Source organism: Vitis vinifera, chromosome 8 (assembly GCF_030704535.1).
Source record: "Vitis vinifera cultivar Pinot Noir 40024 chromosome 8, ASM3070453v1".
In the NCBI taxonomy this organism is placed as follows: Eukaryota; Viridiplantae; Streptophyta; class Magnoliopsida; order Vitales; family Vitaceae; genus Vitis; species Vitis vinifera.
Window position 1 is genome coordinate 1670402 of NC_081812.1, and position 22564 is coordinate 1692965.

The window sequence follows — 22564 nt, forward strand, 5'->3', positions numbered from 1 at the left end:
AGTGCAGCCACGGATCATCAAACACCACACCCTCCAGAAAATAAAGTCAAGAATTCAACAAAAGGAGCTTGAAGCCTGGAATGATTGAATGACTTTAGGGTCGGATAAAAATGGATGATCTGAAAGAGCCCATTTCATTCCAAGAATAGTTGACCCAACAACTCAACCAAACAAGCAGTAGATATCACCACCAGATTTAAGTATGTGGTAGCACACCATTAAAATTAACCTCCCACTTTTCAAGAAATAACGAACTCAAACCCAGGGAATTTGCATGACAATACTGCACCTCCTTGCCAGCCATGACTGCAAAACAAGATGAAAATCCAAATGCATAGTAGCCACTAAAGAACTTGGCCTATTCCAATTAGGCACCTTGATAACTTCATGAAAGAGAAGTCGAATAAACTGGACATAGCTTCAGTTGCTATAATTTCCACCCACTGGCCAGTCAAAACAATAGCTTAAGTAGAACCTGTATACATCTCGTCCACTAGGAGCCACGAATCCATGGTAGTGAGCCAAAGCACAACCCTCTCCCCTCAAGCGCATATCAGAACACAACAAGATATAATGTACCCAGAACAGGGTAGATAAAGGGAGCAAAGTGTTAATTGTGATCCCCTTTCATATTGAAATCCAGGGGTTCACAGACTAGTGGTGTAGTAGGAGAGTTCAAAACAATTATCAAAATGAGGTCACCAACAAACTCCTACTATGGGAGTGAGTCATATCCTCCATAAAGAAAACATGAGAAAAGAGTAATATAACACCACACCCACACCCAAACAATCAACCAATGCCCAGAAAAAATCCGAGACCCTCAAAGAAAAAAAAAATCCAAGACAAAGAAAACAGAGTGATGAATGAAAATAGTTCAAGAAGACAAACGTACCTGGAAAATCCTTCAAATTTTCTTTTTGTCCCAGCTATCTTTAGTAAAACCAGCTTTCCTTTCTCTCTGACTTCTCTCAAGCTACCTTTTCCTCAAGTCACCTCAAAATCACCACCCTCAAGCAACACCATAACCTCTCAGACAACCCTCTCCTCGTCACCAGCCTATAACCCCCCCAATATCTTTTTCTCTCAAATCCCCCAACCAGCTTGTCGAACCCGTTACTCTGTCCCCCTAAGCTATGATCATCACCTATCATCTGTCCTAACTCCCCAAAAACTGCAAAAACTCTCTGTAACCGCCACATTTTCACTCAACTGTCCCACTTTTTCATATAGCTGCGTTTCCTCTCTTCTTAGTTGTCTCTTCTGTACTAAGCAGCTCGTCCCTCTTTTCTTTTCTGCTTCCCGTCCCTTCTGGGTGCCCAAGAGCAGCTCACCCATTAGCTGCCTTCCTTTCACTTTCGTCATCTTTGGCTGCCCGAGAAACGGCTCCTTCTTAGGGTGGCCAGAAAAATCATAAAAATAAAATAAAATAAAATAAAATAAAACCTCCCCATCTGAGGGGGGTCTACTCCATGTCATTCACTTTATTTAACTCCCACATGGAAATTCCAATTCTTTCCCTAGTAATAATGTTTGGGAAAAAAAATTAGTCCTAATTCATCCACCATTTTCTCAGTCAAACCATTAAAAATATGGTTAACATACCTACGTGGACCTACGTGGACACATAACTTAAGAAGGATATATTGCATCATTGTACAATGGTGTTACACTAACTATACAAGAGAAATGTATTAAGTGCACAAGGGTGTACAAGGTTATTAACTTTGAATTTTTTTTTTTTTTTCCTTCATTTTTTTTTTTTTTACTTTTCCTCTCTATTTTATTTCCCTCTTTATTTTCTAGGAACCAAACATAGCCTAAAGTTGATTATATTAATAAGAGATTTCTATTTAATAGATATTAAAGTACTAAATCCCGATATTTATCTTAAGCTTTTCATGCAAAAACATCGAAACCGAAATTTACTTAAAAGGAACTTTTTAAGTTTTGATTAACTTCTAAATACTCTTATCATTAGAATCAAGTAAATTAACAGTCATTAGTTATAAAATATTGAAAAAATAATAACATAACATAAATATTTTCTATATAAATACTTTTCTTCCCCAATCATAATACATGTAAAAATAATAATATTAAAAAAAAGAGTGGGTAGTAGAGAGTATGTTTATTTTAGTACATAAAAAGAATGTTGCATTTATCCTAGATTAAAAAACACTTTGATTTTTGAAAAATAGGAAAAAAAATACTAAAAGAAATTATTTTATCATATTTAGTTGTATTATGAAAAATATAATAAAAAATTAAATATTATTAAAATCAGTTAAAAATTTATATATTTTTAAATTATTTAATTTTTTCATAAAAGAGAAAAAAAATGTGAAATGAAGTTGAAGTTATACTATAAAAAATTCATTTATTAACTTTAAATTTAATTTTTATATTTTTTAACATTTTCTTTATTTCTCATTTTCTCTCTATTTTCTTCTCCTTATAACTTTTTTTTCAAATTTTCTTAAAATCAAACATAGGTTTAAATTTCGTGTGAAGTAAAAATAGTGTTAATAAGTTCAATAAAATATTTAAAAACTCTACGTAAATTATATTTAAAAATATCAGTTTTTTTAGGAGTATGGACATGTGATGTAGAAATTTCTAATTATTTTATTTTAAATATTTTTATAATTGGTAGGGGAAGTATAACATAGAATATTAAGAGTATGTTTGATGGTGATTTTAGGAAGTATTTCTAGCATCTTTAATATATGAAATATAAAAATTTTCAAATGGTAGAAACACTTTCTAAAATCATTATTAAATGCAGTCTAAACTCTTACCACTTCTTTAACCGGTGATATATATGGAAGGACGAAGAAAGTGATGAAAAAAGTATACAAGGTAATAAGCATTGTCCTCGTCCTCAAAATCAACCACTGTCGCTCACCAAACAAATTAACCCATAAAATAATGGTTTTCTACATTAATAAGCCAAGTTGCAATGAACATAACCTAACTCTCTTTGAATGCGAAACTCTAAAACTACAATGACATTATCTACATAAAATTAATAATGCATGCTTTGAATGCCAAGCTTAAACCACCATATAAAAAACCAATGCTGGAGTGTTTTAGTTTATCTCCTTTAACCTTTTTTCAGACTTAATAAGCCAAGTTGCAATGAACATAACCTAACTCTCTTCAACCACTGTCGCTCACCAAACAAATTAACCCATAAAATAATGGTTTTCTACATTAATAAGCCAAGTTGCAATGAACATAACCTAACTCTCTTTGAATGCGAAACTCTAAAACTACAATGACATTATCTACATAAAATTAATAATGCATGCTTTGAATGCCAAGCTTAAACCACCATATAAAAAACAATGCTGGAGTGTTTTAGTTTATCTCCTTTAACCTTTTTTCAGACTGCCTGTTCTATACCAAGTTTTAATGTATTTCCTTTTTATTAGATAGTGTAAGTTAAGCTTAATATTGGTGTTTGTGGGGCACAGAGAGAGAGAGAGAGAGAGAGAGAGAGAGAGAGAGAGAGAGAGAGAGAGAGAGAGGGAGATGTATGGATATGTGCATCATAAATGCAGTATAAATGTATAGATATATATGCATTAAAAATGCATCTATGCTCCTTACGTTAGCTATAAAAAATTACAATCATACTTCTGAATCACTTTTAAAAGTGATATCACCTAAAACATAATATAATGTGTATACAGCCTCTCAATCTGGTTTTCATCTCTGCCAGTTTAATCAACAAGCTTCTCTCCCACTTATTGAGTTGCACCAACAATCTAATATAGGTGAGAACTCCACAACTTCTATGAGTTCACATGAGCTTTATATTACAAGTTCAAGCTTCCTCACATGTGGGTGTTATTTTATTTTTTAAACTAAGTGAAAACAAAACTAAGAAGACACGCTTGGCTGCTCCTCTTTTGTTTGATTGTAGAAAGAAAATATATTCAAAACCATATTTTTTGGATTACCCAGATGCCATACATTGTTTTCTTGAATGAAATATTGATTGGTTGGATTTGTTTTGGTGGTATATGTATATATGCAACTGTCACTTTGACTTGCACACGTGCTGTTTGTTGGAATGCCTAGATTTTGTTTGTTTACTGTTATTTTTCTTTTTCATAAGCTTGTTGAATTACACTCCTCTGCAAAACACGAGTTAATAGATGATATAGAGAATAGAGAGAGCTCAGCATTAATTGAAATAGAAACTTAGAAGCAACTATGATTCTAGAAACAAAAATTCAAAAAGAAAAGCTTAGTGTACTAAAATCAAAACTCGTGGATTTTTCTCCACAATCTTTGTTTGTTGTTTTAATCATATATTCTTCAGTTTGTTAAGGGTCCCACTAATCCATTTCTTTTTATCTAGATAAGTACCAAGATGCTATGCTCCAATTAATGGATGGCTTGATTCTTGTCCTCATTCCTGGATTAGGTAAATTGGTAGAACCAACAACTCAAAACCAGACCTGTTTAGGACCCACTAGGAGGAGAGGATGATCGTGGTGTTGGAGAATGGTAGTGAATGATGCAAGGATAAGGCTGTTTTAGCAAAATCTCACCTTATTGCAGTGCAGGGCATGTATATTTACTGTTGAGAACCCATTAACTTATCTTTAGGTGAAACTTATGTCTATGGCTTTCTTTCTCTTGTTCTTTTTCTTTGTTTTACCTTCTTTGATGCTATGTAACCCGATACACAAACAACCAATCTTTCCTTAACCCAAAATTTGTTCCTACAAACCTACTCTTCCATTGTAAACACCCTCACTTTTAACTCAACACCTCAATTCCACTATTTCCCTCCTGTCCAGAAATTTCAGCAAGCATTTTTCTCTTTGTTTTAGCTCATGAGGTATCTTAAAGCATAGCCAATCTAATCCTTATTCCGTCCATGAAATCTAATTCTACATTCCCTTGATAAACCATAAAAACCTTAGCTCTAGTCCACCACTATTTGATTTTAGGTAGCTACTATAAGGTCCCCCCTGCATCAGTACTTGGCATTGAAACAGAAGCTTATGGTTGAAAGTTGAAAATAGACACAACTAAGAGGTGGGTTTTCCCTTTTCTTTGCAAAAATAACTGTGAATGACCAAGATGTTTATTGAGCTTGGTTGGGGTAGATTTTATCCACACAAATATAGAAAGGAGAAAAGAATAAATATTAACTGAAAATTTAAACACATGATGGAGCACGGTTCAAAATATCGGCTGAGTCCGGTACGACTCGGCCGAGTCGTATCCGCCTCGACGCCGACCGCGACGAGTCCAATACCAGATACATTTTATGCCTAGACTCGGCCTTGAATCGATTGAACTCGGATGACTCGACCGATATTCCGAGTTAACTCGATCGACTCGGAAAACAAAAAAAAAAACAAAACAATCAACAGATTCCGAAACCCATCACAAGAATCAACATTTTCAGAGAAATCAGGAGTGAAGATTTTTCATCTTTGGTGCGCTGCTGGTGCCGCAACGGTGACTGAACGTCGGCTAGACAACCTTCCTTCTGAGTTTGGGAGCAGAGAAGAGCTTTGTGCAATGAAGGAAAGAGGATTTGACAGCACCATCGACGGAACCAACGTTGTGAGCGTCCACGGTGGAGGGCAAGATAGGAGAAGAGAGAGGTAGCCATGGCGGTTTCACTCTCTGCAGATCGCACTCTCTGCTTTCAGTGGAGGGCAAGATAGGAGAACATAGGTCTTGATGCTAAGGATTGGTGATCCTATGTGGCTCAGCACCATGAAATTTTTTTACGGGTTCAGCCCACCAGATTAGGTCCAGCCCAAGTTCAATTCATGAAAGCCTGTGGTCCATGTATTTCTGTATAAAAAAATAAATAAATAAAAATTTGGTGTTTTAAGCTTATGGAAAAAAAAATAATTTCTTCAAAAATATATTAAGAAAAATAAAATTTTCATGCATGATTTTTTATAAAAATATTAAAAAAATCAAATATAATTAAAATTAATTATATATATATAAAATTAAATTAAAATTTGTTTAAAGAATCATATAAGAATAATGTATTAATATTACCTCGGAAGGAGATTGATAATTTAAGTAATTGCTTAAAATAATAATTATGTTGATGTATTAATCTAAATTGATAATTTTGTTTTATTTATGCACCCCATCTATAGATCTTACCTCTAAAGGTCATATTGATTATAGTTGACTTCAAGTATATTTCAAGACCGATATATTTACTTTTATTAGCATTATCATAAATAACTTTAAACAAATACTTTTATAACTATTTAAATAATGTTAAATGTAATACAATTTTATTTTATTAATTTTTTGAGTTTATTTAATTGTATATATTTTTCTAATGATTTACATAATATTTTTATAATTTTTTGAATTTTCTAATTAGCTTATTTTATGTATTGTCCGATACCAAACCGATACACCGAGACCGATACGCCTCGGGACCCTCTGAGTCAATGACTGATACCGCGACTTTGAACCATGTGATGGAGCCACGTGAAGAACAGGGTAGAGTCCATTTGGCATCAACAAAAGTGATAGTAGAATAAGTTTACCCATAAGGGTTACAGCCCTCTAGCAGTTCTCAAAATAGTTTTTTCTTGTTATTCTAGAAATACTTAAAAATTTAAACAAGTCAATTATGTGAGGAGAAAAATATGCTCTATAGTAGATGACTTTTGGGGAAACTTGAAGCTTGTGGTTTTTGAAAATCAGAAGATTCACTTATGGAGGCTGAATTGAAGTGTGAAGCTTATGGTGTTTGACCCACTCTATTGAATCAATCAAAGCTCATATAGGCCTATGGAATGAAATCAAATTATAAGTGAAAACCCCTTCTTCCTACTAATTATGAGCAACCTTCATATAGTGGGAAGGTTTTTTTCTTAAACAAGGAAAAGAGTCAGTTGAATCAATCAGTCGATTTATTTGGAGACGGGTGTGAGAAAATGAAGCCCAACTTGCTGCCTGTTACAAACTGAGGCTACAAATGGAGATTTCGCTAGAAATCATAGCCATCCACAGACAGGCTAATATGTATAAGCTTGCACTCCAAGCTGAAGTATCAATCAAACCTCATTCCTCTATGTTGTTTTGGGTTTCAAGACAATGGGTCGAAGAAATCTCCACTGGAAGAGAATTTTTGCAGAACAAGCTACTGGTTTCTTGCAACCTTATTGAAATTTAAAATCCCAGCTTATTACAGTGCTACTGAACTTGTCACATGTTAATTGCATTTCTCAGCTGCATATTACATTAGTGTCAATTTGTGTCATTTGAATGTTGATAGAGATTCTATGATGAAACTCAACCAAGAATTTTTGTGATGATTTAAGGCAACAAATGCATTTAGATGATTTGAAGGAATAGGGACAGAAAATGTATCATCTTTGCATATTAAATTCATCTTGAATTTAAAAATATTATGAACTAAAAGCTGAAAGCCCAATTCTTACTTGATATATATCTTCCCTTTGTTGTGTTCTTATAACAGGACCATGGATAACAATATGAAAGAAAGACTTTTGAGTTTAGAAGCAGAAGGTGCAACTGATTTAACGGAAGAATCTGGGAAGAGTCGAAGAAGACATGGAGGATTGCATTTCCTTAAATTTTATTTAGAGTTTCATCTCATGGAACACTGGTTGTGGCACATTCATTTGCTGGTCACATTAGTGAACTTGATCTCACTGCATATGCTCTTTCACAAACCATCCTTGTATGTTTGGCCTATGGGCTATTGGTATGCTCTTAGTTGTACTTCTTGTTCCTTTCATCAATAGTATAATTGCGAATTGGTAGCTTATTCTTTCAATTTCAAATCACACCCTAAAACTTAAGTAGTGACGATAAGACCACTTATTTGGAAGTCTATAACTTGCAAATTGTTAAAAATAAAGATTTTATTTTATTTTCCAATGGCTTGTGTAGAAACTATGCATACTGAATTTATGAAATTTTCTATGCAAATGGTAATATTACCTCAAATGAGATATGCATTTTGATACTAGTCTAACTTCTAAAATATATTGTCACAAACAATTAACTCTACATGCATATCCTCATATAACATTTTCTTTTCTATTGCAGCTGGGCATGTCAAGTGCAACTGAAACTCTATGTGGGCAAGCATTTGGAGCAAACCAATATCACATGATGGGTATATACTTGCAACGATCGTGGATTGTTGATGCTGTTGTTGCCACAATTTTGACCTGTTTATTCATCTTTGAGACTCCCCTGTTCGAACTACTTGGCCAGGAAGAGGAGGTAGCAATAGCTGCAGGAAATTTCTCTCTGTGGTTCATTCCCATTCTCTACTTTTATGTTTTTACCTTGACCATCCAAATGTATTTACAAGCTCAACTCAAGAACATGATTGTTGGATGGTTATCTGCTTCCTCATTTGTGCTTCCTGTGTTGTTGTCCTGGATCTTTGTGATCAAACTGAATTTAGGGGTTCCTGGAGCATTGGGTGCAATGATAATATCTACATGGTCAATGGTCATTGGAGAGTTAGTGTACATTTTTGGAGGCTGGTGTCCTAAAACATGGAGAGGATTCACCACTGCTGCCTTCACTGACATACCGCCTGTGGTAAAGCTCTCAATATCCTCTGGTTTTATGCTCTGGTAACACTGAATCCTCAACATTTTAGTTTACATACTTCATTTTTCCCCTCTTGAGACAGATATGCTTTGTTATCATTAACAAGGGATCATTCTTAAGTATAAATGTATATCTGGTAACGATTTCAAGTGAATACAAACTAAGGAGACAACATTTCAGAGAAAAGCAAATATGTAGAAAATGCTTTAGAACAGGTACCCAGGATGGAGCGGCAGATATGTTTTGGTTGTGTTTCGTTTTCACTTCAACTTTTTTCAATTTAACCTTTCTAGTTATATAGATCTGGAAGAAGCCTCTAGGCCATATTGAACAACAGGAATCAGTCCTAGAGCCAGTTAGGGAATTTTAACATGACCAATTCAGGAAATCCTAGAAGTTTTCATATGCCCCAGGATAACTCCTTTGCAAAGTCTGTTCTTGTAAATCCTATAAGATGCATTTCAAAGAAGAAAATGCTTTATGATGAAAGCTTTGTTATTTGGACAACCAAGTTTGTGTTATTAGCAAATTATCCGGAAGGAAGCATCCTGGCCTTGTCTGCCTAGCATGTGTGTGGGCTTTACAACAATGATGCTACAGATCCTGTAATTCCCACCAAATCAAAAGTTGCAGCCACTAGAAGTTGCAGGTAAGAGGATGATCCTTTTGGATATTTGGCAGCCCTATTTGCTCCCCACACATCCAAACTTTGAGGGAAGTTTGATCATTAGTGTTTCTAAATGGAAGTATTGTTTGCATATCAAGCCTGAGTTAGCTTTCATTGCAATTATGGAGCCTGTCCTAACTTTAGGTAGATTCAGTGATGACATAGACTGGACATATAGCCAATATACTTGTCTTTGAGGTTAAAAAACTATGTATGCTCATAAATATCATGCACTCAACACAAGCACGCAGGAGCTCACACACATAACTTGAATGAAGTCTTAAAACTAATAGGGAATCCACTTATTCTGGAGCCTATTGCACCAAAGTACATGGAACCAAATTCTGAACATTCAGTTCTACTTTACAAGGGGCGTTGAAAAACCCTCAAATGTTTAAAAAAGAACGAAAAATTATTTCTCATTCATCCTTAGCTCTGAGAGGTGCAACACCATTTATGATAGCACACACTAATTATGGTATGTATTTAAATCTTAACAGCTTGGAGTTATGGTACTATGCTATTGTACTCTTATTGGCTGGATATCTGAAAAATACATTGGTTGCAATATCTGCCTTCTCTATTTGGTAAGTTTTATTCAATTTCTTGTTATTTACATTTTCATTTCTCCCTTTCAAGAAAATTGCATTTATTTTGATGACTTTGCAGCATCAATATTTATGCATGGGAGTTGATGTTAGCCCTTGGCTTCCTAGATGCAGCATGGTATGGCTTTTATTAACAGAATATCTCGCCTTCTTTCTCTCTAGCGGTGGAATCACTTTTCTTCCTCTAAGATAAATTTCTATGTTTGTATTTGTATAGTGTAAGGGTATCAAATGAGCTGTGGAGAGAAAATGCTGCAGCTGTAAACTTTTTTGTTAATGTCATCCTAAGTACTTCAACTCTTATTGGAGCATTCTTCTGGATTCTATGTTTGGTCTTTGGTCATGATATTGCATACTTGTTCACGAGCAATGATGAATTAGCAGAAACTGTTTCAAGTCTCTCCATCCTCCTTGCTTTCTCAATCTTGCTTAATAGCGTTCAGCTGGTACTCATAGGCAAGTGTTTCCTTCTCTAGTATAACAATACTAGCTATTGTTTCCACATTGCTTACACACTATATTGACCAAAGAACTTCATCCCCATTCTAAAATAACCAGAAAACATGCTCTTTTCTTACAAATATAAGGACATTCCCCAAGTTCATTTTGATCTTTAATTTCTTCTCAGCAGGGGTAGCTGTAGGTGCTGGTTGGCAAAGCTTGGTTGCATTTGTCAATCTCGGCTGCTATTACGTTATTGGGGTTCCATTTGGAGCCTTGCTTGCATATGTGGCCGATCTTTCAGTTAGGCTAAGTAGATTCATGTCTAAATATCAGCCTTTGAAATTTTGCATGTCAAGTTATAGAGCAGTAATGACAGTCTACCAATGAGTAGATTCTTGGACTTCATCCAAAATAATCAACCTGATTTTATTTCTATATGGCATACCTACATTGAAAATGTCGACAAAATCTCTATAATACCATTTGTAGAGCACAAAGTAGGGTTGTATGCTTCTACATTTTTACATATTTCGGTATTTAAGCAAAATTTCTTCTTTGTTTCTAAAGGGTATGTGGATTGGAATGCTGTGTGGAGTGGGCATGCAAACTCTTGCACTTACCTACATCACATGGAGAACTAACTAGGATGCTCGGTTAAAGATTTTTATTATAGAAGTAGTGCATCAGTACTGTGATTTTGCCTCAATGGCTTGAGAGCCATGTGCTATTCAATAACAAGTACTGGTTCTTCTCGTAGGTTGAAAAGGCATCAGACGTCTAAGTAGGTGGTTCTTGTAGTCTTCAGAAGAATCTCATGGGAGCTCCCATCAATTCTGAAAAAATCAATGAAGGATATGGGAGAAGAGACTAAATGAGAAGTTGCAGGGAAAGTTATGTGGAATATGAGATTAAATAATTTAGGTATAATTATATTTTATTTTATTTTATTTTCTTATTATTATCATTTTTTATTCTTTTTACCATTTGCTCAAGATTTTGATTATTGGAAGGATAACTTGTTTGTAGAGAGTTGAATATAGCTTGGAAGCAGTAGTGTCATTTTGGATACACTTTGGTTAAGATTGGTTCCCAGGAAATTAGAGGAAAAATGTGAGGAAAATAAAATAGAGAGTAAAAGTGGAAAGAAAGAATAAACGAAGGAATATAAAATATATATTAAAAATAATAAATTATTTTTATATACTTCTTTAAACTCGTTTAACTTGTTTTTTTTCTTCATGATATTAAGATTAAATAATTTCAAATTGTATAAATTTTTAATTAATTTTAATTATATTTGATTTTCTTTTGTATTTTTTGATGGTGAAATCAAACATTAGAAACTTCTTGTGTTCAGCTTGATACAAATGGGCTGTAGATGCATACACATTTTGATAAGGAAGGACCTTACATAGAGCTGGTCACCATGCCCAACAATCCAGATGGTCAACTTCAAGACCCTGTGGTGAACAGAAATGACGGGAAGCTCATTCATGACCTTGCCTCACCTATTACTGCTCAAGCTGACTATGATATTAAGGTTTTGTTTGACAACTGTTTTTAATAACAGATTTTTATTTTTTAAAACAAAAAAATAAAAAAACATGTATAACAATTAAAGACTGTTTTTTGTTTTCTATTATAAAAAAACAGAAACATGATGTTTTTAATAAGCTAATTTTAATTGTTTTTAATTATTTTTTTTAAGTTGTTTTAAAGAATAATTATATAAACATATATAAGGATTAAAACTAAAGCTATGGACATAATATTTATTTTTAAAACATATTTAAAATAGGTTAAAAACAATTTTATGTTCTCAAACAGATTTCTATTATACAAAACATCAAATAACAGTTTTTAAAAACTATTTTTTTAAAACTATTTTAAAAGCAATTACCAAACAAAGCCTAATATTTTACTTTTCAACCATTTACAATGCATTGAAAAACTATTGAAAGAAATGTATTATAAATTCATTTATTAAAATATGAATTTATTAATATATGATAACTACTTGTTCAATGTAAAATATTATATTCTTATTTTTTTTATAAAATATAAAAATTATGTTTTAAATATAAATTTATTATAAATTATTGAATTGATAATTAATGTATTAATCTTATTTATATCAAAAAAATATTAATTAGTACTATAAATATATGAGTCATCTATTTAAAATAAAACCTATATTTTAAAATTAATTTCAAATTAATTAAGCATTAACATTACATAAAAAGAATTTAATTTTTTTTCATTATATTTTTTTGTACAATACATAAAGATGTTAAATGAGTTTAAATAGTTATTATTATTCAAGAGACCATTGAAAATTATGTGGTGATTTTTCTGATCTGGCGATTTTTCTTTTCAATTATTTTGATGTGATCAAAGTGGATTTGAACCTGAGACAAAAGGTCAGTCAAATCTCAAATATTACAAGATTTTTCATGCCGGATCAGTAACACGGCTGCTGGCTTTCATCTCTTTCTCCCATGAAGAGGAATGTGGATCTTGCATTCGTCATTCCTTAAGCACAGCCATAACATGCATAAATGACACTTCCATTTTCCTCTCTTTCCCACAAGATGAAATTCGAAACTAGCTTCAAAACTCTTGGCCCTGGAATGTTGGTCCTGATGCCTTCAACCGAAGATCAGCAATGACCGTCCGTTCTCGTTTACCACCTAAGTAGTTCAAAGCTTGGATTAGAACTGAGCCAAGAACTCTTCCATGACTTACCATCAGCCAATATATAGATGCATTGGGGCCCAAAATTCTTTACACTCACAGTCTGAAAAGAATCGTTCTTCTGGGCTCAACCCATCTGATACTACTCCATTCTGTTTTCATCATGTGAACTGCTTTCAACTGGTGCACCTCCCCTGTCGCCATTCATATCTGTTTTTTCCTTCAAGTTGTTCTCGGGTGATGAAGCCCCATCCCGTCTGTTTTCAAGGACTTCCATTTCTGTAGCTTCCCCTGATTTGCTTTCAGGAGGCAAGTCCCCATTTGCATCATGTGAATCGGCAGGCCTATCAGCGTCCATGGGCTGGTGTTGGGATGTTGAATTCAGCTGACTGTTTTGCTCCTCCCATCCACCCAGGGATGGTGCTACTTGTCCTGAATGAGCCGAAAACTGATCAAATTGATGGCCCATTACCCGCGCCTGGGGATCAAGGAAAGACCAGTTGTATTAACTTCAGAATTCAGTTAATAATAAAGATAACAAAAAATATTACTAGGTATAAGGCCATCCATTAGGCATCTAAACTGAGCCCAAATTCAATAAATTCTCAACAACCTTGGCCTGTAGCCTGATCCAATACAAATGGAAGACAAGGCTTGGATAGGCTTCCTCTAAAGAATGGGATTAACCTCACTCCCACATTTGTATCGTTTATTACTAGAGGATAATAAGAACATAGAGAAGTTCTAATTACATCATTCACATATAGACAAAGATTTGACGATGTTGTATTCATAACCAAAAAAAAAAAAATCCATGTCAGATTTTATTTTGGTGAATGTCATTAACATGTGAAAAACCATGATCAATCCCAACAAACCAAAATCCTCCAAAACATTTATTTTGAAGTTTTCATGCAAAATATGGTTAAAACAATTGTTTTAAATCTTCAGCTAAACCAAAATAAAATAAATGGATTCACTTGAAAAAGGTGAAAAATGAAAACAAAAAAAGAAGACCAACAAAACAAACAGAATGGAAAGTGAACTACAGGCATGGAAGATTATAAGATTATGCTTATTGACATGTGTTCCCATCAACAACAGATACATTGTACAAAAACAGGCACTGCCTTGTGCTTTCAGAGTGATGAAGAATAGAAAGCATTTGAAACTGGACAAATGAGAATTCAAAGCCTCCTGGTAAAAGGACAGTTCAGACTAAAGAAAGATACAAGACAACAAGAGCAAAATCATATTTCACTTATAAAAAATATATATATATATATATATATATATATATATATATATATATATATATTTCACTTAAGGAGCTGAGAAGCCCTTTTCTCCTAGGGTGGCTCAACTCCAGGATGCAGGAATGGATTATATTTCAAGGGTAAGATATTTTAGTTCACCCATAAGAGCCAGAGATCTTCATAGTATAAAATGAAGGAACCAGGAGACTAAAACTCAAACCCACCTCCGAGACCTACTTAATACATGAGGTAAGGCCTGCATCATATTTGGGGCACAGGAACCTCATAAGCAACACAATTTTTAAGAACAATCCTCTGTTGTTGAAGCACATAACTAGAGGCCTCGCTTCAACTCAAAATTTTTAAAGACAAGTGAGAGAGCTTTTTATCATGCAAGGCAAGGCATTAAACAATAAAACATATCAGTATCATAATTTATCCAATTTATTTAAGCATAAAATCAGAAATATAGAAATAAAAGGGCACCAACAGGAAAATATAAATTAGGATCTATGTACCGAGTGTACTGAGTGCATTTTCTACCACATTGTGCTTCCTCAACCTCAATGTTTCAATCTAAGCTCCATAAACAAATTATCCATTTGAATCTCCAAGAACTTTCTGAAGGCCAGAAAGTCAACATGAAACTCATTCAAATGTCAATTCATCATAGACTTTTAGTAGTCCGCACATACATTCACTCACAAGGCAAGTTCCAAGATTTGAGGCACATAGCTAATGAGAACCATACACCTAGGGGTAGCCTCAAATTTAGGCCTCAAAATTGAGCCTCCTTGCATTCACCTTGGACAATGATCCCTCAGAAGCCTTTTAAATTTCTGCCCCAAAATGGAATGTGATTTTCAACATACTGCAACCCACCAAAAAAGCTAAGCTACGCTTAATCCTACTAGCAGGTGGAACTTTCAAACAAAGTTTGCTCCCAATATGCGCAAATTCCAAAACTATGCAATAACCAAGAAGTCAAGAAAGGCATACCTGATACACCTGATGCATTTTGAAATTAACAATGCCACTCATCTCTTCAACACCACTGACAAGCTGGACTAATCCAGGATCTGCAACATGACGATCTGTAAATGATGTAGTTTCATTCAAATTTAGGGCAAGATGATCTGGTCTTTGAAGCAGAAGTTGAAATGTAGGCTGCAGTTCATAGCATTGTTCAAACAGAGAACGACGGCAAAACACATAGAGACCAAGTCGAGCACGAGACATGGCAACAACCAGTCTTCTAACATCACGAAGGTGACCCACGAAGCGAGTACGAACAAGAGACAGTAAGATAAAATCATTTTGCTGACCTTGAAACTTATCAACTGTAGTAACCTGTAAAGAAAAAATCAATCAACTAAGTGATGTGATTATAGCCATGACACATGCCTTTATTGAAAATAAAGGAATGTACAGGAAATGGTTCCTGCAGATTCTACTGCCCTAGTACTGTACACAAGCTAAATAAAAATCAGAACACCATCAGTGGAACCCAACAGAGCTCATGTTGGCCTTTCTTCAAACTGAGCAGAAGAACCCGCCATAAGGTAGTCAAACATTTAATGATGGGCAGAAAGTAATTCAACATGGATGGGTGGGCTAATTTAATCAGGTTTGCAGTTGTGCAAACAAGGAGATCTCATAAATGGGATTTTCAATTGACAATTACAACTATAACTCTTCTGTTCATTAAAAAGGTGTATGTTGCAAAACCTGAATGAGTGAATAGCCTGAGCCATGAAATTGATGATTACTGCAAATTTAAATGTAGAAAGTGTACAACCATCTCAATAATTTACCTTGCTGGGAGGACCTATGAAATCATATGGAATGCATCGTCTGTTGATAACATCACGTATCAGCAGTTTCTGGCCATTGTAAGTTGTCAGGATGGATATCTTACTTGCAGGGTACCCTAGTAACCGCATATACATATAGACACTGACAACATATTCAGCCTCTCCCTCATTTTGATAAAACCAAGGAGAAGGGGCAGTTTCACCTTTCCCAAGGTAATCAGGGACATCAACTAACTGATAATCATAGGAGAATCCAGCATTTGCTTTATGGAAAATACCTGCCTCCTTTACATATGGAAGGTCCCCCAGTTCTCTGTACCTCCAATTGTAAAGTTGAGCAATACTTGGCCTGGCTCTACCCTGGGCATTAAGCTCAATATATGGAATACCTAGACGGACAAACCTGGTAAACAAACTTTGATCCATGTGACTATACTTTTGGAAAGCCATATTCTTGACAACAGGAGGCAACTGGTGATGATCACCAATCAATATGCAGCGTTTAAGCCGCGCATACCCATCTTCCTGTCTTTGAAGCAACATTGGAATGAAAGTTTCAATCTCTAATATTTGGGCACTTTCTTCCATCAACAAGTTATCATACTTGAATCCTAACTGAAGAAAATCTTTCCTCTTCAAAGCAGCATGGGTACAAGTCATTGCTACAATTTTTGCCTGCTTCGTCATTAGATAATTCGCTCGATCAGCTGTCGACTTGAGCAATTCAAATGCCCTACACTCTTCAAGCTCTTGGAACATGGTTTTAAGATGGCGGAAGCAACCCTTTGCTGCACGCATGTCTTTCTCAAAGGACTCACCCGTGAAAACTGGCCGAGTGTTGGAAAAGAACTCCTTGAAGGGAAAACGATCTTGGACAAATGTTGGTTTGTCCTCGTTACCAGAACAAGCAGCAAGGAACTGTTCCCAGTGTGAATAGACATGAAGCAACCAAAAATATCCAGCAGTTTCACAAGTATAACCTACATCCTCAGGAAGCTGGAGAGATCTTGCAAGCCTTTCTACTTCACTAAGTAGTTCCAACCGTCGAACAAGCATAGCATTAACGCGTCCTTGACGGCTAAAGTCAAGATCAGTCGCAAGTTCTTGTTCTCCTTGACCCAGTCGAAGAAGATAGCGAGCAGGCACATCCCTCTGACATAGTAAACATATAAATGCTTTAGGAACTTGATTCTAACTGGAGAAGCATTAAAAGTTTCTTCTTCAATTGTAAAAATAAAAATAATAATAACAATATCATCTTCAAGTAATTAAACTTAATGCCTCATACCTGCATTATCTTCTCAAAAAGATCATTCAAAGCCTGATTTGAATGAGTGATTATTAATGTTCTCTGAGAAGGGCAATTGTGATAAAGAACATTCAAGATCTGCACAGCAGTGTCAGTCTTTCCTGTACCAGGTGGACCCACAACCATTGTTAAGCCTGGCTGAATACCTGAATTGATTGCTACAATCTGCATAGCAGACACATTAAGGTAAATAGTAAAAAAGACAAAGTCAATAGCAATGAACATTTTCCCTCCCATTCAAAAATGTAACTTTCACAATCCATAAACTGCCGTCCACAAGATATACTAGCTAGCTAGCTATATTCACACAAACACCAACACCTATGTTGAATAGAAATCAGAAATATAATTAAAATAGTTTTAACTAAAACATCCCTTTGTTTCCAATGTTTACAAAGATATTTATCACAAGACATTTAGCACTGTGGTATTTTCTATGGAATAATCGCGCACAACCTTCCAATTCCATGACACTTTCTTTTAGGCTGAAGTGCTGCTGACTTCCAAGTGAGGATATCAAGATCATATAAAAGTAGAAAATTACCACTAATATAAGTATGATCTCATCAATATTTATGCAATACATTTATGATCACATCAACTGGAGGTTGTTGCTATCAGTTCTTAACAAGATGAAATTTGATTAAAAAAAACAATGGATAGCGTTATCCCAAGGGTTCTCCTAATCTTGTTTTGATGATAACAAACCATGGTTAAGTTGCTAATCATTTTGAATTATAAAGAATTTCATGCGTTACTTTGAAAATTCATCAAAGGAACCAATATATGCAAGATCAAGACATATGGAAGACCCTTTAATCATAGGAAACATATGTAAGTTGAATGCATGAGTGCACATAGGATTTTCATATATTTTCATGTATCTTTAAAAACTTAGTTTATACATTAAAGTTATATTTCCATTAAAACCTGAGTTTTATCAAATGAACCTTAGGCAAATCGTTTCAAAGTTGGCATACTCATTGACCTAAAGACATTGCCTAAGTGTTAGAAGTAAAAAGAATAGAAAAATATAGGTTTTCGGGCCAAAAATGGTGAACCGATCTAGGCACTGGTCAACCGGCTCAACCGGCTACACCTTCCCAGTCGAGGTTCGGTTAAGAGATGCAAAAATAGCCTTTCATTCCCGGTCGATGGCTATGCCTTCCCGATCGAAGCCTAACGGTTACCTGTCATGCATTTATTGCCCAATGGCTAGTCAATCGGTCGATCCCCAACTCGACCCATCGAGGCTGCTTTTTAGCATTTTGGCTCTTGAGGCTAAAAACCTATAAATTGAGAGTTTCACTTCATTTATGAGTATAAGAACACTTACATTTATTTGTTTACCTACTTGTTCTTGACTCAAAAGCTATCATTCTTTCCTTGGTGCATTAAATCTCCACTTGCATATTCCTTAGTGCACCCTTGTCATTCATCCTAACATTTGAATTGTATTTGAGCCCTTGTTGAGCTAGGTTGAGAGATTTAAATTTGTTGTTTGAGTGTTAGAAGCTTCAAGTGAGTAGAAACTTCAAGAGATTGTGTAAGAGTTCATTGAAGTCGGAATCCAAGTGTAAAGGTGTTAGAAGCTTGGTTGAAACTTCAAGTATATTAAAACCCTCACTTGATTAGGAGCTTGAGCAGAGTGGACGTAGGCAAAGGGTGTTGAATCACTATAAAATCTGAGTTTGCTCTCTCTAACCTTATCTCTTTATATTCATCCTTCTTTTGCTTAAATTTATTTTGTTTGAAAAAAAAAATTAAAAACCCAATCCACCCCCCCTCTTGGGTGTTTTCCCTATTAAGATCAATCTTTATTTTCTCAAATAGGATGGATTAAATGGTGCGCTTCTTCTGCAATGTTTATGTGATTGTTAATTACAACATTTCTGGTTTGTTCCAAAACTCTAAGGTTTGAGGCAAGGGGACTTTCTATCTCCCTATTTATTTGTAGTAGCGATGGAGGCCCTTAATTGTCTCCTTAAGAGGGCTAGAAAGGGAAATTACTTCTCGAGAGTAAGGATGAGTAGGAGAAGTGGTGAAAGGGAAGAGGTGTCCCATTTGTTGTTTGCGAATGACACTCTCATTTGATGAGGCTTCCCAAGATCAAATGGTCCATTTATGTTAGGGGCTAATGTTGTCTGAAGTTATATTAGGGCTAAAAATTAACTTAGAAAAGAGTGAGTTGATTCCAATTGAAAGAGTGAAGAATGTAGTGGAGTTGGCCTTTGAACTAGGGTGTAGAGTAGGAGAGCTTCCATCTACCAACATGGGTCTTTCCTTGAGTGCACCTTTTAGATCAATAGCAACCTAGGATGCGATGGAAGAGTGGTTTCGCAAAAGTTTGTCAATGTGAAAAAGACAATATATCTATAAAGGGGGAAAGCTTACATAATCAGAAGCACATCGTTTAATCAACCCATATACCTTGTCTTTGTTTAGTATTCCAAGGAAAGTCAAATTGAGGCTTGAAAAGATTCAAAGAGATTTCTTTTGAGGAAAAGAGGTTTTAGAGAAAAAATTGCACCTAGAAAAGTAGTTAATTCTCTACATAGAGAATGGTACAAGAGGATTAGGCATAAATGTCTTTCTTCGCTTAATTAGGCTCTTTTGTGCAAGTGGAGTTCGCAATATGCAAGTAAAAGGGGAGCTTTTGAAAACAAACCATAACTAGTGAGCGGTTCTTTCGAGTGGGAAGCAAGGGAGAAAGATGGAGGGTGGCAGTCTTGTGAAGTGAGAGATGGGTATGGGATCGTGCTATGGAAAGTTATTAGGAAGGATTGAGACACCTTTTATGGTAGAACTTCCTTTTTGAGAGTAATGGAAGGAGGGCGAAGTTTTGGAAAGATAAATGATGTGGAGATGAGCCCTTGTGAATATCTTTCTCATCTTTACATGCCTTCACCACATCAAAAGGGCTAGGGTGGCAGTTTTATGGGATCACACAAGTGAGGGTCATTGAAACTCTTGTTTTTCTAAACATTTGAATGATTGGGAGTTGGACATTGTAGAAGAATTATTTTCCAAGTTACAAGGAATGTCAATGAATAATGAGGGGGAGGAAAAGGTGGCATGAATAGACTCGAGGAATGATAATTTTTCAGTAAGGGGCTTCAAATAAAATGAGGGGCTTCCATTCCCTTTTTTATGGGTGTAATTTGGCATCCATGGGTGCCATTTAAAGCAAGTTTCTTCACCTTGGGAGCTAGTTGAGGAAAGGTGTTGACCCTAAATCAACTTCAAAGGAGAGGGTAGTTGTTAGTTAATAGATGTTTTCTTTGTAAAATTGAAGAACAATCCATTAATCACATCCTTCTTTGTTTGATCATGGGGAGGACTCAGATAAGGGTTTGAAAAGTTCTTTCTTTTAGTAATCTTTTTTTTTTATAGGTAAATCAACAAGATATAATAAAAGTGTTTGTTGAAATGAGCAACAAAGCACACACGGAGTAAATAGAAAAGGCCAAAAGGCAAGGAAGGGAAAAGAAAAGAAGAACAAATACCCACCATCCTAACATAAAAACAAAAAACAAAAAATAAAAATAAAAAACTGCTCAATCAACCCCCACAGAAAAAACCCTACTGAGGACCAAAAAATGAAGGTGTCCAACTATGCCCCCGAACCGTTAAACCCTAGCACCCCTCCCCTTCCTCCTTCCAGTGGACGATGAGCAATTGCAGTTGACCGAGCACTCTAGATTGATGAAGCCAAGGGTTTACTCTTTCCCCTTAACACCTTAACTCCACACCCTTTCCTCAATTCCAATTTCCTAAGAAGAGAACAAAGCTCCTTCTCGTAGCCCTTGACTGGCACCCCCAAATAGTTATTGAGCATGACAAAGCTACCGAGGAGGCTAACCAATCCCCCCCCCCCCCCAGAAAAAAAAAGAAAAAAAAACATCCCAAGGAGAAACTGCCTCCTCATCCCTAGCCTAAAGGCTCCGACCCTACCTTCCTTGAAAGCTCCCAAAAAGTACCAGCTTGAAGCATCATCATTAAGGGTTGGCATCCAGGGGTCGAAGCAACGCCAAAAAGCTCTGACCCTAGCACTGGGGACTAAACTCGTCTCTCCGCCACCCTTTCATCACCATTGTGCAACTCCAACAGGCGAACCTCATTATAATAGAGAAGCCCTAATGAGCACCCAACATCTTCATCCCTGCCCCATAAGGCCACACCCTTTTTAAAGCTTAAAAACTCTAGGCTTGGCCCAAACTTCTTAAACCTCCCACTTCAATTCCTAACTCCAAACGGGCCTCGGACACACCCAACAAGAGTTGGGCCTCAAAGAGATAAGGCTTTTGAGCCTTGGGCCTCCCCCAACCCCTTACAACCCAAAGTTTGAAACCCACCCGCCAACCCACCAAATACAAAAAAAGAACTCAGATCCCCCAAACAACCCCTTTTTTAAGTAATCTTTTCGTGTCGGTGAAGTTGTACATAGAAGTAGGTTTTATGTCTTTAATCAATTTTGTTGATTAGTTGCATTCTCCCTAAGGGAGGGAGTTTTTTTTGTGTTCTCTCTTTTTTTATTGTCCTTTGGAGTACATTGTATATGTCCTATGTACTTTGGTACATTGTTCTTTTAGCAATTGTTTATACAATCTTATTATTTGCTTATAAAAAAATATATATTTATGTAATATATCATCTCCCATTTGTAACTGTCTCTACATATTATAGACATAATAAAGTACAATCTAATCAAAATGTTTAAACCACAATATCATCCAGCAACCTCAATCAGTAGTATTGAAAACCAGGAAAAAAAAAAAAAAGGGTTCCCTCTGGTAACACACTGAAAAGTTCTTCTTTAGTTCCTTACATTGTAAAAGACCATTAACACACAAGAGGACTAATGAGTTGGGTCTTATTCTTCAAAGAAATCGCAATACAGTACTTGTGGGTTCAATCATACAGAGGGCAAACCTGAAGAAAGTGACCAGAGTCCAGAACAACAACTTTTAAACCTTATAAGTAAATTATAATCAGACATTAGATAAGGAATAATTAGCAGATTGTCTTAAAAGAAACTATAAGGCACTTATCTTCAAATATAATTTTTTTCTCATGTTTGATAGGTTTTTATGTTTAATCTTTTTGAGGAGTTAGTAGGAGATTATCATGATTGAGAAGATAGCACTTTTTGGTCAGTTTAG

At 35.4% G+C, this 22564-nt stretch overlaps 2 protein-coding genes across 3 annotated transcripts in view; one reads left to right on the plus strand and one right to left on the minus strand.

The window, feature by feature from the left end:
- Positions 1–3472: 3472 nt before the first annotated feature.
- Positions 3473–11387, plus strand: LOC100241549 (protein DETOXIFICATION 25-like). The gene is made up of 5 exons (XM_059738869.1): positions 3473–3782; positions 7496–7744; positions 8092–8598; positions 9778–9864; positions 9947–11387. Exons 3-5 carry the CDS (start codon positions 8098–8100, stop codon positions 10076–10078), a joined length of 720 nt encoding a protein of 239 aa, XP_059594852.1. The 5' UTR covers positions 3473–3782; positions 7496–7744; positions 8092–8097; the 3' UTR covers positions 10079–11387.
- A 1278-nt stretch (positions 11388–12665) lies between these two features.
- Positions 12666–22564, minus strand: part of LOC100260373 (uncharacterized) — a 43887-nt gene continuing 33988 nt past the window's right edge. The window contains exons 11-15 of one of the 2 annotated variants that reach the window (XM_019221694.2): positions 17382–17567; positions 16094–17245; positions 15279–15629; positions 13124–13501; positions 12666–13019 (exon numbers count right to left, since the gene is read on the minus strand). In XM_019221694.2, the coding sequence (XP_019077239.1) occupies positions 13166–13501; positions 15279–15629; positions 16094–17245; positions 17382–17567 (2025 nt within the window). In that variant the 3' untranslated portion in view covers positions 12666–13019; positions 13124–13165. Of the gene's footprint in view, positions 13502–15278; positions 15630–16093; positions 17246–17381; positions 17568–22564 lie in introns of both variants that reach the window. The other variant, XM_010654864.2, reaches the window with a different exon arrangement.

What these genes read in the sequence shown, in the direction of transcription:
- LOC100241549 (XM_059738869.1), top strand. Translation starts at nt 8,098, where the DNA reads ATGTCAAGTGCAACTGAAACTCTATGTGGGCAAGCATTTGGAGCAAAC. An exon ending in TCACTGACATACCGCCTGTG is followed by an intron (nt 8,599 to 9,777) that starts GTAAAGCTCTCA and finishes AAATCTTAACAG; the next exon opens with CTTGGAGTTATGGTACTATG. An exon ending in ATATCTGCCTTCTCTATTTG is followed by an intron (nt 9,865 to 9,946) that starts GTAAGTTTTATT and finishes ATGACTTTGCAG; the next exon opens with CATCAATATTTATGCATGGG.